Source organism: Cyclopterus lumpus, chromosome 24 (genome assembly GCF_009769545.1).
Source record: "Cyclopterus lumpus isolate fCycLum1 chromosome 24, fCycLum1.pri, whole genome shotgun sequence".
NCBI classification, from domain to species: Eukaryota; Metazoa; Chordata; class Actinopteri; order Perciformes; family Cyclopteridae; genus Cyclopterus; species Cyclopterus lumpus.
Window position 1 is genome coordinate 10,260,899 of NC_046989.1, and position 15,132 is coordinate 10,276,030.

A 15,132-nucleotide genomic window follows, 5' to 3' on the forward strand; every position below is an offset into this window, starting at 1 on the left:
CAACAGGTTTAACAGCGGACTAGACGGAGTTTCTCGCTGCAGGCAAAAGCTCACAAGAGCCGTTGACTGGTTTATACCGTATATGGTCAACCCCCTGCACCTTCGAAATCAATCCTTTCATATTTCCAAGCTCTGTGCCAAATCCTTCCCTGCAACCTTTTACATGGCCCTGCCCTGCTTACCATCTCCAGTGAGTTTCTGGAAGCTGTTGATCTTCTGTTTGGCTCTGGTTAGCTGGTCCTCCAGGGAGTGCAGTCTCCCTGCAGCGAGGGACCCGGCTTCTGCCTGACCCTCTGGTATCCTGGGGGAGAATGACACAAGGTGAGCATGTGATGGGTGAGAGCGCATCATTGCTTTACTCTATCCAAGTTAATACAAATATCTAACGGAAAAATGCAGATAATAACCAATTTCATTATCATAGAAGCCATTAATCTCTTTTTGATTACTTAATAAAGTAAAGAAAGTATTTGCTAAATTACTTTAAACGATGAAACAAATTGCTGTCATTCAATGTCTAAGCAACTGGTTCAGCACCGACTTTATGTAAAACTACTGCATCACTTGTAAAACATTACATATGGTCTTTCTAATGGAATGCAAACTCGACGAGAGGGCAGAGTTCAAGTCGCTTGGCTGTAATTACCAGCCCGGGGAAGTGGCTGCTATTGTACTGCGTCACAACCGTGCAAGAGGAAGAAACAAAGATGGGTGTGGAAGGTGGGAAGCAAATAAGGGGCCACTGTCCACTTTACACCCGTGGCCAGTTTAGCAACGTGGCTGGTGTCGGTGTGATTTCATCGCAAGATGGTCTCATGTTTCTCAAATCTGGAAAAAACATGTTGGATGTTGCGCAAACATTATGAATTTCCGCTTCCACCGTCAACACAAATCAGTCTCTGAATAAAATGTGTCAACAAATACTGCAGGCCACACGCATTTGCAGGATTCTGCTTCTTTTTATATTCACAACACCTAGTTTCGTCACTAATGAGGAGTTTGGAGAGGCACGGGGAATGTTCATCATCCCAAACCACACTGTTTAATCCGATATCTACTGCATTTTCTCATTTGTAGGATTCTGGGCTGAACATTTGCAGTAAAAACTTGTGAGGGCTGTCATCTTTAAATGTACAACAGTAAATATTCTACTTGATTTGCTCAGACACCACAGTGGAGCCTCTTGGAGCCCTGTCCCAGTTTATTTATTTGAAGCTTAAAATTATCTACAAAGTACAGAATAATTTGTCATGTTTGTTAGGTCCAGCCTATCTACTTCTGAACCATACATCCAATAATGATATCATGTTTCACTATCTAATGACTCTTCTGTAATTAATGTCAAACGATAGAGACAAGTGGCAGTTAAATTATATTACTTCAGACTTTGATTTAAACTCTATAAAAACCACTGCTTGTTGTAAAGTAATGGACCACATTTTTTTACTCCATAATTAATACAATTTCAATTTAGTGGGGAATATACATGATACAAATGAAAAAAATAAATAACGCAAAGTTATTTTAGTGCAGTGAATAGATTATTATATTCACTAATATTATCCGTTGCTGTACTTTATTAGCAGCTGAAATGCAAATCCATTTCATTGTTGTTCATACTCATGCTGAATGGATGGCCTGGTCTTTCTAATAAATGTGAAGAAGGACTAAAAAGATCATGTTGTGTGCAGAGGTAGCCAACGACAAATCATTCCTTGACACTGTTTTTGCCATGGAGGCACAACTCTGCATATGGCCGCTAGCTTTCTTTGATACAATGTGAGCATGTATGACAGAAATATGTCGTCAAAAGCATTATATTAAAAGGGCGTAGCAAATTTACAGCTGTTCATTTCAACAAATGGCTCATTATAGTTTCAATTATGTTTGGCCAGCTTTTCAGACCATTTCATATTTCACATCGATAAAAAACACATTTTCACAGCTGTCGACGAACAATGAATAACTACTGTATGCATGTAATAATGGAACCACAAATGAGCACTCTGACACAGAACACAGACTTCAAATCAGCCGAGAAAAGAAAAGAGCTACTACTGACATTATTATACCAAATAAATTCCTCTACATAAAACAATTAAAGATGGAATATGTTTGCATGCACAGGGGGCATCGATGAAACACTGCAAAGGCCATGTTAGTGAGTCATCAAGGCATGCAAACTCAATTTGCTCCATGAGTGAGGAACATCAGTCGCTGGCAGGCATAAAGACGAGACTTTAAGTTGCAACAGCCCTTCTTGCTGCACATCTCCCCCCTCTCTGTTCAAGCCTCGGTCCCCGAGAAGCCCCGGCACTCACTGAGCATTGCTTCAAAGCCATAGAAATGATGGATATGGGATGATTGCATAACGTGTGATGCACAATGATAAAACTTATAGCTTGTGTGTGTGTGTGTGTGTGTGTGTGTGTGTGTGTGTGTGTGTGTGTGTGTGTGTGTGTATATATATATATATATATATATATATATATATATATATATATATATATATATATATGTCTTCAAATGTACACTTCCTTTCTCTGTGAAATCTGGGAATGTTCATTCCAGCTGCCTGACACAGATCTCTTGAAATAAGACCCAGGTGCATTTACTCTTCAACTCTACTGTCTATACTCACAGCTAAATCTGTTCAAACAATAATCAACCGGATCTCCCAAAGACCACACCCTAACTTGCTCGTTAAAGCATTGCATGGGAAATGGGACTATTTCCTAAGTGACATAATTTCCCTGGGGTTTTGAGTGTGGCTAAAACTGTAACATGAAGCAACATGATATCTCCTTGAACAAGGCAGAAGAAATAGGCCACACCAGCACAGGCTAATGAGTAGAGACGTAATACAGAGGTTAGCTAACGTGCTCCAAAGAAACATCGACTGCTAAGAAGCAACGCTGGTGAAGGCAAACCACAAGCATCCCCGACCGAGATATGTAAATATAAAATATATCCAAACACTCAGTGGAATCCAGACACACACACACACACACACACACACACACACAGGACGGAGGCAAATACCGTACACAAATGATCCTTGACGGTATCTCTAGAGGACCTGAAGCAAACACTAGACAAGGCAGCTGGATTCAACAGCGTCTTAATCAAACGATACAGGAGACGTAACAGATGAGGAAACGCTCCGACTCGGGGGAGGCAGGGCGGAAAGGTGGGGGCTAATACTGTGGAGTAAAAGACAAGCTATGAAAGCTGGGCCTGATGAGCCCCACTGGAAGTAAGCGCCGAGTCGGAAAGCAGGTGAGTTCAGCATGCCACCCAGTTTCCTCTGAAATGGTGCCCCAGCTTCCGCTCCATTGGCTCCTGCCCCCTCATCCGGTAACCATGAAGTTCACGGGGTGATCAGAGCCGGGCGGCGCAGTGTGAACGCTGGATATTCCTGTGGTTAGATTTAATATAATCTGACCTGGGAAGCCATACATATGGATAGAGATGTGAAGTATTCTGGGAGGCGTAGATGAGGAGCAGGCTACACCTATGCACTTTGCCTTAATATGAAGAGGAACATCTGATTGAATGTACCTTTACTCTCCACCTACAATATAAAGGGATGCGTCAAAGAAGGAACTCACAAATTCATTCTTTTCCTACTTTTTCCGTTGCTGTAAACTCGGACTGTGTTAAGCCGAACCACTTGAGTCCAATAAGTCAAGCTAATAAACCACAGGAATGCGGTAGGAAAAAGGCAAGTAAACACTAGAAATGGTGGAATATCTGGTCATTACAATGAAACCTCACGACCTCTACTGAGAATCGGTTTGCAAGATTTGTATAAAGAGGCGTGAATAGTGCTATCCCATTTACATAGTGCATGACTGTATAATATGGCATTGTATAGGTAGTACAATACATCTGTTGTGCTTGTGCAAATATTTCTTCATTGTGTCGAATCAGTTTATCTCGCTTTGACCTTCCTTTGCTGTCTTCCTGTTATGTCCACAGAGTTTAACCAGTATGATTCCAAGTAAACTGATTTTGTACGATGCATTCTTGCATCATCACCAGCTTCAATGCCTCACTCCATCCAGAGTGAGCCAGCTCCATTCGAGCCCTACTTGACCGAGATGTCCTGACCACAGACAGCTCCCACAATGGGGCTAGTGTGTGTGGAAGTAGACCTTCCCCCACTGGGCCTGAGCGACGGCCGTGTCGATGGGAGTTGAGGTCTGGAAGGCGCCGCAGCATCTGTTTGTGTGGCCGGACTGGGATAAAACCATTACCGGAGAAATGAGTCCTTCCATGGTCTCCTTGTCCATGGATGGACAGTGGTGGCACCAAACTGCACGGCCGTTTTCACAGTTTACATTTGCATCTTTTTTCACTTGAAAGAAAGGGATCCAAATGAGGCAGACATATGCAAAAAGTACCAGACAATGTTTGTACAGTTGCAGCCTCAACAACTCTTCTCAGCCTCTCAGTCCACATTTTCTATTTCCTACTTGCTGCTCCTTTACTTAGTGCAGTCCTCGCGCCATCCATCATGCTTCCCTCCGCTTCGCCTCCTCTTTGCCTCGCTCCCTCCATCCCTCTGTTGGCATGCCTAGGGGATCGATCAGGTCCTCATCGCTCAGCCCAGCTGTCACTCTCACCCTTCGCTCCCTCGGATGTCACACCATCAGGCCGCCGCGTGTCATTGTCTCCGCAAGAGCCATGGCTTCGTGCCCGAGGTGACTGACAGCTGCAGAGAGGGTGGAGCCAGACAGACGGAGCAACTCGACCTCGTGCTCACCTCTCATTAATGCTGCTTGGTGATTGTTAGGTTGGCACGCTGCCTGTCACTCAAATCCCTCTGGGATGGCCTGAATAACCGAATCACTGGACTGAATCTGTAGGCCAGCCAGGTGATACTAAGTTTAATCCCAGTGGAGAATGATTGATTGATTGATTTCACATTACATTTCCACTGTAGAAATGATGGCGGGTTCAGCAAAAATAGAGAGATCATGCTCAGTAGTGTGTGATGAATCGGTTTAGCAGGTTGAATACCGAAGTATCTTCATCCTCTCAGTGATGTTACAAAAATGTGGAATTTATGATAAAGAAAATATCTCATGCAAACTGCTTCAACATGACTATCACTCTCCGTCACAAAGTGAATGAGAAATTGTAAACAAGATCCCTTCAGGTATACGATGAATGCAAAACACTGCCCAATAACGCAATACGCATCCATCGAATATTGCTGTGGTGTGATGACGCTAACCAAGTTAAATCCTACTCTATGAATCATTCTCAATGCAGTGCGTTTCTACTGCACAACAACTCAACATAAAAGGTGTAATAATGTCAGTTTAATGGGATGGAATCTCTCTGAGGCCACTCGTAAAAAATGAATGCAGTAGTGTGAAGGTTAGGTGCGTCGGATAAAACCTTTGCCGTCTAATGTCAGCGAGACGCTTGCAAAGAACTGATTCTGCTCCTTTTGCAACATTTAGAGATTCTTGTTCTCGGCCAAACTCTTCAGAACGTGCACGTCAGTGAATTGGGGTTCGGCATGCGTGGAGCTAGTCGATGAGTGAGCTAGTGAGTTGTTACGTAGCCAGTCAGTCTGTGACAACCTTCAAGCTGGAGTCTGGCTCGGTGCCATGCCACTGTCAGCGGTTTGGTAGTGGAATGAGGAGGGAGGGGAAGAAGGAGTGAAACGAGTTACAGGCAATGAACTGAGAAGGGAGGGCTGTCGCAGGAATGATGGGCAGCTCACTAACAGCCTCTTTGTGTCTATTAGGGCTCCAGTATAAGGTTAAGAGACAGTACAGGGTGGTGCAGTACTATCCTGGGTCTGTATCTGAACACACACGCACGCACGCACGCACGCACACACACACACACACACACAGGGAACAGAGGACAAACCGAGCTGTCTCCGTCAATAGCTCATGAAGCTTAACCTCAGCAAGCCAGTAGCCTGCTTTTGGCTTAGCTGAAGCTGGAGCTTAGAGGGACTTGAGTAGGCACTGTAGCGCTGCCCCAGTAAACAACTGTGGAGGCCTCGGCCCAAGATCAACTACCGGACTTAATAACAAGCAACAAGCGTGCAGCGTGTCGGGGACCCATCTGGACTGAAAACTGCACTTGTTTTTTACGCCACAAATTCCACCTTTGTTTTTTAGCCAATTTTAAATAATTCCAAAAGCAAGGGATTTAATCAGGGACCAGCTGTCTGAAGCAACGTGCGTCCGGAGTGTGCCGATGAGGGCCCCGCATCAAAGTGAATCGGAATATCACAGAAGAGCAGCAGTGGCAACATCTGAAGCTCGTGTTCCCTGTTAATGTGGCAAATACCAGGACACACTACAGTGTATCCCGCACACATGCACGCACACTCAGCCGTCCATGGCCACGTACAGACCCGGTGTTTATGTGCAAAGAGAAACACTGTCAGCATGCAGGGATAAGAGCAGAACCATCTGTCTCTCTATTACAAATCGCTTGAATGTGTGAATGTTATTGTCTGCCAAAATAACACAATGAAATCTGGTGAGGTGCGTGACAGTCCAGACCATGTGTCTGTCGCACACTGAATCTCCGGCACAACTGATCAGCTTTCAATGAAAATTCGCAGCAATGTTTGTTTGACTGTACAATATGCTGATTTATTCATATGCTGATTAGATTTTCACAAAACCTAAAGAAATGGACATCAGAATGCCTCATTCTGGGATTTGTTCTGTTGGTCTGTTTGGACTACCAGGGAGCTAGAGGCTGTACGGAATTGCTGGACTTTGCAAAAACTTAAGGGGATGATGCATTGCACCATTGTTTGCTTTTTTTCTCCAAAAAACAAAAAGGTGTATTGCCAGGGAGGCAAAACATGTGTTTCTGGGAACTGATGCATTTTACCAGAGAACTCAAAATGTGATGTAACATTTTACTGGTTTATGTGAACATTAATGTCAACATATTTGAGATATGATGGTTGAACTGGAAGGGGAAACCTGCTAATTCATATCCTTGTATACAGGAATATAACAGTGTCCAGGTTTCTGAACTCCATCAGGTGCTTTCACATCTGTACCATATCTCTGCTAAATTTGCCTTCTTTGTTTACATTTTATTCTCTGTATTATCAGTGTTGGGTCAGACTTTCATTATTGTTATCATTATTAGAACCAGCAGGCAATTATGTATTTGGTTGTGTGAGCGTGTGCATCCATGTGTGCATCTCTCTGTCTGTCTGTCTGTCAACGGCTCGTCTCACATACGGTTGGACCCATCAGCCTAATATTGTTTGTGCTCATGTATAACTGCATGCTCAATGACCTCTTGTGGTCGAAGTGATTCACACTATGAAAACATATTTCATTGACTGTTTTATACCGTCATTGACTGCTGACTCCTCACTACTCTCAATCTGCTTCAGTTTGGACTCGTCTACAGCTCCAGATTAGTAATTGTTCCCCTCTTGATTTGCACGTCTAAGACAATTGCATGTATCAAATGATAAACTGGATGTAGCCCTGACTACAACAGAACGGGTCTTCGTATGTCGCTAGGAGGAGAACTAGTTAGCTATTTGCAGCCGGTGAGAGTCCAGCGGCATGATTGGCTAAGAGAGTCAACTTCTGAGCCAATCAGTTTCTGAGGAAGCGTTACATGAAGTATTACTCACAGTGCAGTTTAATGTGACAACACGGTCAGCATAGCACATCCCCTTCATTTGGGCAAAACATTACTCTAGGAAAAAAACAACAGTCTAGCAACTCAGTTCTAAAAACACAGAGCATGTTGTTACCTGAGCGATTCGGCCATGCGCCGCAGGTCTTCATTCTGCTGCTTAAGCCGCTCCAGCTTGGCCAGGATCTTGGAGAGCTCCCGACTGGAGCGCTCGGGGTGTTCGCTGTCCCTCACCAAGTGACCACCGATGTAGAAGAGGAGCGTGCCCCAGGCCAACAGCACCAGGGTAATCCATCGCCATGACCCCGCCCATGGCCGCATGGTGCAACCTCGCCCACCCAAAAATGCCTCTCGGAGTGCCCGTACACCCACCGACCCAACGGCCTGCCTGCCGGATGTGCACACACACTCTGTGCCCCGTCACCACAAGTGCCACAGGGCCAACCTTGGCTTTGGCATCTTTGCGAGGGTGGTGTACAGGAAATGACAGATGGGGAGGGAATGTGTGGGTTTCTTTGTGGCACTGGAGTGTGTAAGAAAAGGCGGCGGGTGTGTCTCCAGCGATCAACCAGCCTTTGCTGCGTGTGCTAAAGCATGGCTAGCGTGCCCAGATGTCTGTGTTTTGATGGCCCTGTTGGTGTCTCCTCCCCTCCACCCAGCTCCTCGTTGACCACGTTGTCCCACAGAGTCTTGCTGTTTCCTTCCAGTCCCACAGGATTCCTTTACTGGAGTTCTGTCCTGAAGAAACAAAGAAAGACATGGGCGTTAGTTGAGCTTACTGCACGATGTTTTGTCTTGCAAACGCTGTTTGTGCTTGTGTGTCAAACAGAAGCGAATTAAAATCATAGGGAGAGCGAAGCAAGCGAGCCTGCATGAAATGGAGCGTGAAGCAGGAGACATGCCTCATGAAGTGCCACACCGAAACGGAGTGCGACGAACAGGACAGACAGACAGATACAACCAAGATACAGCAGACTGGTCCCGACATAACCCGGTCTCAGCAGCCTACAGGATTGATCAGTGTGACACAGCAATTTTCATTTACATAGTGATGTGCAATCCCTGAGCTACAGTATGCTGCATTGCTATCGAGGCAGGACAAGGATGTTCACTTTCGACGTCCTGCCTGCCTGCACATCTCACACACATACACTCACATGCACACAATAAAAAAGTCCCACTTTTACGGATTTACCTGCACACACATACAAAAGCCATCACCCAACCAAGGATACATCTTTGACTTCCTCAACACCCTATACTGCATACTCAACCACATCCAACACTTTCTGCCTCACTGTAAAAGCACTGCTGAGCCCTAAAGTTAATGGATTTGTTTGGAGACGGCTAAATCCCACAAAGTTCTCCCGGAGCATTTCACTCGCCAAATGCCCGCTGTTGTCCTCGTAGCCTCCGTGACAGAATGCAACATTGTCAAGGTGATACGGTGAGTTCAATGGAGCAGAGGGAACAAAACATCCCTAGATCATCTCTTCCCTTCATCCCAAAGCAGCGGGGGAGACGAGATGGACGCACGCCGGGTTTATGAAACAACCTTCGCTGTCAACTACCCAACAAAGCCCTGTCACGCAACTGAGACTAGTCATGTGACGGGATGAAGACTGGCAGGTGAGTCTCCGCGCACAACATCCAAGTGTGTGTGAATAACAGCAAGCATCTCGGACTTTGTGCGATTTGTGAGCGTTGAAGAAAGAGGCAGGTGTTCCTGCTGGGGTTCACCTGGCAGCACAGAAGTAGGTCAACAGACGCTCCTCCCATTTACCTTGGCAGCATCGGCGATAGGTAGAACGGAAATGGTGCTATGCTGTAATACCATAGAGACTGTTCATGCCTCACTGATGCAAACTGCCCAAAATGTATCAGCCGAGATCACTGAAACAATGAGTAGCAAACCATTCCCCTTCATTTCTTATTGAATGACGTGGCATTATTGAAATCTGTGCAGATGTTCCTTCCTTGCCGGTGCTCCTGTTGGGACTAACCTAGGCTGGCACAAGGGTGGCTCCTCTTTCTGCATGCAGCACAAAGATGTGCTGAGCTGTGCTTTATTATGGAAAATAAGAGCTGTGAGAGGGTAGCACTCCACCAGCTAACGCACAACTGGGACTTCACTAAAAGGCAGGCTGCAAAAACCCTTGTCACTGTGTTTGAGGAGCCATAATGAGGTTTGTGCTCAGTAGACTAAAACTGATACATATAAAACTGTTGGAAGAGGCAGGCAACGTTTTTCTGAGATAACACTTCTAACTAGTAGTTCGGCTTATGTTTAAGGTTAATATATTTCTGTCATGTATTAATTAATGGACTCTCTGGTGCAATGGTTGTCAATGATATCAATTCAGATAAGAGATAAGTAAAAGCTTCAATTTGCGATACACACCTGACTAACAGCAGCAGTAAAACAAGTCAGTTCTATTTACAGGCGCTGGAGATGTCAGCAGGGCCCTGGTGATGTTATCAGGGAGCAGATGTGTGTGTTGTCTCCAATTAAGCGTGTGACTTCAAATATTTGACAGAAAACCTGGGTTACAATTGAAGGCATGGAATAGGGCATCTAACAGGGAGGGGTTATCCAATATAACTTATATGGAGTTGCATTAAGGGAAATGTTCAAAAGCTTCACTCATCCTGGGGACAAAAAGTCAGGATATCTCCCCCTCTGTTGCTTTGATGTTGACTGTTCTTTTTTAATTTGTGTAAGTTCTTTTAACTTCCCCAACCTTATGGCTGTGCATTACTGAATAGCTTGAGCGTCCCTTTAATTGCCTTAAAAGACAAAGCAAACATAATTTTTCAAGGTCAATAAAAAATATATATATATTAGCATGATCTGGGGCGGCTGTAGCTCATGGGGGAGAGTGGTCGACCCGCAACCACAAGGCAGCCGGTTCCATCCCCGCTCTCCCCATAGTTGCATGTTGAAGTGTCCTTGAGCAAGACACTGAACCCCCAGTTGCTCCCCGGGCGCTTCACTGCAGCCCACTGCTCCTTAATAACTAAGGATGGGTCAAATGCAATTTCCCCAATGTGGGATTAATAAATGATTAATTATTATTAGTGTATATATAATCTGTTCAACCACATTGAAAAACCCATACATCCCACCAAAGGTCACGAATGTTGGTTTTTGATTATTGGAAATGGCAGCAGAGTGGGCTGTGCCGACACAGTCTGGCACCATTAACAGCCAAAGCAAACTCACCTTAATGTTTGAGTGGAGGTCACTGAAGGGTGTGTGCTTTGAGTAATGTGAGCTTAGCTCAGTGTGTACAGGTCAGGTAACAGAAGCTGAGATCAGCTGCTTGTAATTAAACACTGGAAGCACCTAATACTCATTATTAAAGAGATGTACTCTACAGCAGAGTGTAAAAAAACAGCAGGATTATTGGCTAATTTGGTTTTAAGATTCAAGACATCTCTACTATATGCACATTACGGCAATCATCAAATTCGATGAATGGCCTCGGTAAATGGGTGAAGTTTGTAATGTTTCTTCTTAACATGTCTTTCAGCTTAGACTTGGCTGTGATGTAGCGGCAAAGAAGAGAAGAAACATATCCGTGGTCGCTCTTTGATAGAACGCTATGTTTGATAACTAAAAGAATGAGGAGATATCTATTGAGTCATGTTGGCCTGATTAAAGACAACATGATATATTTCCCCCCTGATGAAGATCTGTCTGTGTAATATTCCACCAGAGATACATGGAGTGCGAGTCGAGCGCTCAAGATATTTTCATTTTCTCAAACTTTCACATTTGCCCTTAAGTCACATGAACAGGAGGCATAAGTAATGAAAATTCTGATAATAATTTAGTCAGTTTGTCTATTTTTGTATTCCACTTTCTTCCAACGAGCCCCTCCTCCCTCAGCTTCCAAGTAAAATGGAAATATGATTGGGAGGTCTTCGCTACTCTAGACAAAATCAAATATGTCACTGAATCCTTTTGAATAAGCAGTGCTCCTACTTTAGCCTCTACCGCTCATAAACACATGCTCCACCTACATCTCGCTCCCCAAATCCTCCTCTCGCCTTTGCTGTCACGGCAACCGAGGGGGCTGCTCGGCCGGTAAAGGCTGGCATGGTACATGTGACACTCTGGGGCGGACTGTGACCGCGGTCACTAAATGCCCTTGTGCTGCAGCAACAAGCAGGAGCCTAAGGGGTCAGCAGAGATGACCTGTTTGAGTCCTGCTGGTTAATCTTTAACGTGACTCAGGCCACAGCAGAGGTCATGCATCAGCGCTCCAGTCTCCAGGCAATAAGCACCGCGACTAGGTCCACCATTGAATTATGCATGGAGCTTGGCTGAGGACGGCTTCTGCTTCACCAACATGACCACTACAGCTCTGGACAACTGCAAGGGAGCGTCATCTATACGATCTATACACACACACACACACACACACACACACACACATTTAATTTATACACACACACACACACACAAATACATATATATATATATATACATGTATATATATATATATGTATATATGTGTATGTATATATATATATATATATATATATATATATATATATATATATATATATATATATATACACATATACGTATACATATATATATGTATACATATATATATATATGTATACATATACATATATATGTATATATATATACACACATACATATATATATATATATATATATATATATATATACGTATATAAATATATATATATATATATATATATATATATATATATATATACGTCATATAGTTTCCTCTGTGTGTGTTTCCTGCCTGTGAACAGGTAGACCTGGGAGAGGATTGCAGCTTGGAAGAGTCTGGGTTCTCAGGTTTTGTGTCTACTGGCCTCGACTGTGGTTTGGTTCAGGGCGAAGTGGCCATGGGTGTACGTCCTGCATTGCCAATTAGAGGGGTGGATATCGTTCTGGGAAACGACCTGGCTGGTAAACGTGTATGGGCAGACGGTCCGCCTCGGCCCAGGGGAAAGTGAAGCGTCTATATTACCGGAGAGCTGAAATCCATAAGTTAAGACCTGGTGATCAGGTTCTTGCTTTGTTGCTGCTTGTGGGTTCACCGTGAACAGAGCTGCAGGTGTTTGGACTACAGAAATGCAGCTAGAGAAACATCAACTCCGACTCTGGCAGCAATTTTTAACCATTATTTATCCGATGAGCAGGCTGTTCTCGAGAGCCAGCCGTCTTTATAGCCATAAAGCTACACTGATTTCCACCCGATAGCTGCATGGTGCGGCCACAGTTTGCTACACACGGCCACTGAGCAGCTTTTCTGGCTATTTTCTCAGCTGGTCTGGAGTGACACCAGCGACCTTTCAGCCTCTACCCCAGTTCCCAAGCAGTAGATCACACTCGAATCAGGAACACAGGGGTCGACACATTGGACACACAAGTACCTGAACCAAAGTCACTACATAATAGTGAACCCAACAAAGACTGAAAACCCTGAATCAGGGAATGGCACTTAAAAACAAATCCAAATGTATTCGTTACAAAAAGCTGCTGCAGCGGGTGACAAAAAACACACAAATGTTTTCAGGGAGGGTTGTAACCTGAAAGGTTTGCTCCCTTGTTCCCTGCCATTTGCAACAAAGAGATTTCGATCACACTTTTGAGTGTTACTTTTGAGTGATTTATTTGTGTGTTTTTTCATCATTATGAATTTCAGCAAACGTCTGACTCATGCAGCAGCAGAATGCTCCGACTCCCAGTGCTCGTTTTCTCTCCTCGATTGGCTCAGAGCTGAGATGCAGAGACACCTTTAGCTTATTGGGGTGCCCCACATTGTATATGCATGCGTGTGTGCCCATGAGTGGTTGTGCGGGAGTCAGTATACCTGACTGCACACGCATAAATACATACATACATACACTCTCACACAAAGCCTACAGGAGAGTGGTGAAAATTTCATGAGCAGCTGTTTACAACAGTTCTGAGCTAAATGTGGAGGAGTCCATTAAAGGAGACCAAATGACAGAGAGAGAGAGCCAGGCGTGGGGAAAGAGATAAACACAGAGAGATGGCGAGCTGGCAGAGTAAAGACGCCAGAAGTGACTGCAATGGGTTTTAATACAGAAAGCCCCAAAGCTAACATCAAGGCCATGTCCTCAGAACTGTTTAAGGGAAGTCTGGGTTTTTAATGCCCTTCGAAGGAACTTAGGTTTTATACTTAAAGGCACTTTACACGCGGAGGGTTTTCAAAGGCTGAGTCTATATATTTCAATGTGAATGTTTTTAGGCAAAACAATTGATGGATTTAGGTTCTTCACCAGTATTCACACACACACACACACACACACACACACACACACACACACACACACACACACACACACACACACACACACACACACACACACACACACACACACACACACACACACACACACACACACACACAAACTTCGGCTATCTGAGCAGGGCCTCCACTTGAAGGCACTGAAAGCAGCTCACTTCATCGCAACTTTGAGATTAAGTCTCGTGGAAGTCGGTAAAGGTCTCAGAGAAGTTCTGGCCCGCAACCTCTGAGCCCGCTGCACCTTGGCATTCAGTATCAGAGCGAAGCACGCCGCCTCTCCTTTCCTTCAAGGTTATCTCTGTGGAGAAGTCGCTGACAGCAGGATACACCATGCACACGCATTCACACGTGCACTCACACAGTGACACAAAAGGTAGGTACCCGCGACCACAAATACAGCGGCGCATGCACACACACACGCACACATACACACACACACACACACACACTTCATTGGCCCGGTGGGGATGGTGGGGTGCTGCTGGTTTGTGCGGACACGTTTTTTAATTGGGAAGGAGAGACATATGATGAACAGTAAAAATAACCAATAATTCCTCAGCTGTATTACTTTTTATGTCCAAATAAAAAACGTGGACCTGGGGGGGGGGTCCACCTGCCAACCCAATCTGTCTCCTGACGAGTCAAGGTGCCTCTCGGGGCCCAGACGTGGTCAAGGACAGCATTGTAAATTCACCGTGTCAGTGCGGGTGATGAACTGGCTCTGTAACGGGGGGAGGGGGGCTGTGTGTGTGTGTGTGAGAGTGTGTTAGGTTGAGAGGGAAGGGAAGGGAAAAGAACAAGAGTCACTTCCACTCGAGCAGCTGCATTTATTGTGCCTGGAGAGGAGAGGACATTAAAAAGTCCATGTGTGAGTATTAACTTGGGAGGGTTGCAGAGAAATTGTGGAACCAAGCATCATTACATATTGATCATTTACTTTAAGCACAGCAGTGTTGAAAAAGCCAGAGTTTGCTATAAGGAACCTTGACCATCATTATTTGTGAGAAATAGGAAGCTCAAGGTCTCGCACACACACACACACACACACACACACACACACACACACACACACACACACACTCTCTGTTCCTCGTAATGAGTCCCAATGACGGCTGACCTTTCACGGCCTGGGGTGCCACAAAGGTGGGGGCAA

The 15,132-nt window shown here is 44.7% G+C and overlaps 1 protein-coding gene across 1 annotated transcript in view; it reads right to left on the reverse strand.

The window, feature by feature from the left end:
• fut8b (fucosyltransferase 8b (alpha (1,6) fucosyltransferase)) overlaps positions 1–15,132 on the reverse strand; it is a 77,671-nt gene that overhangs the window by 27,471 nt on the left and 35,068 nt on the right. Inside the window, exons 2-3 of the mRNA XM_034527891.1 lie at positions 7,772–8,391; positions 183–301 (exon numbers count right to left, since the gene is read on the reverse strand). Of these exons, the coding sequence (XP_034383782.1) occupies positions 183–301; positions 7,772–7,974 (322 nt within the window). The 5' untranslated portion in view covers positions 7,975–8,391. The remainder of the gene's footprint in view (positions 1–182; positions 302–7,771; positions 8,392–15,132) is intronic.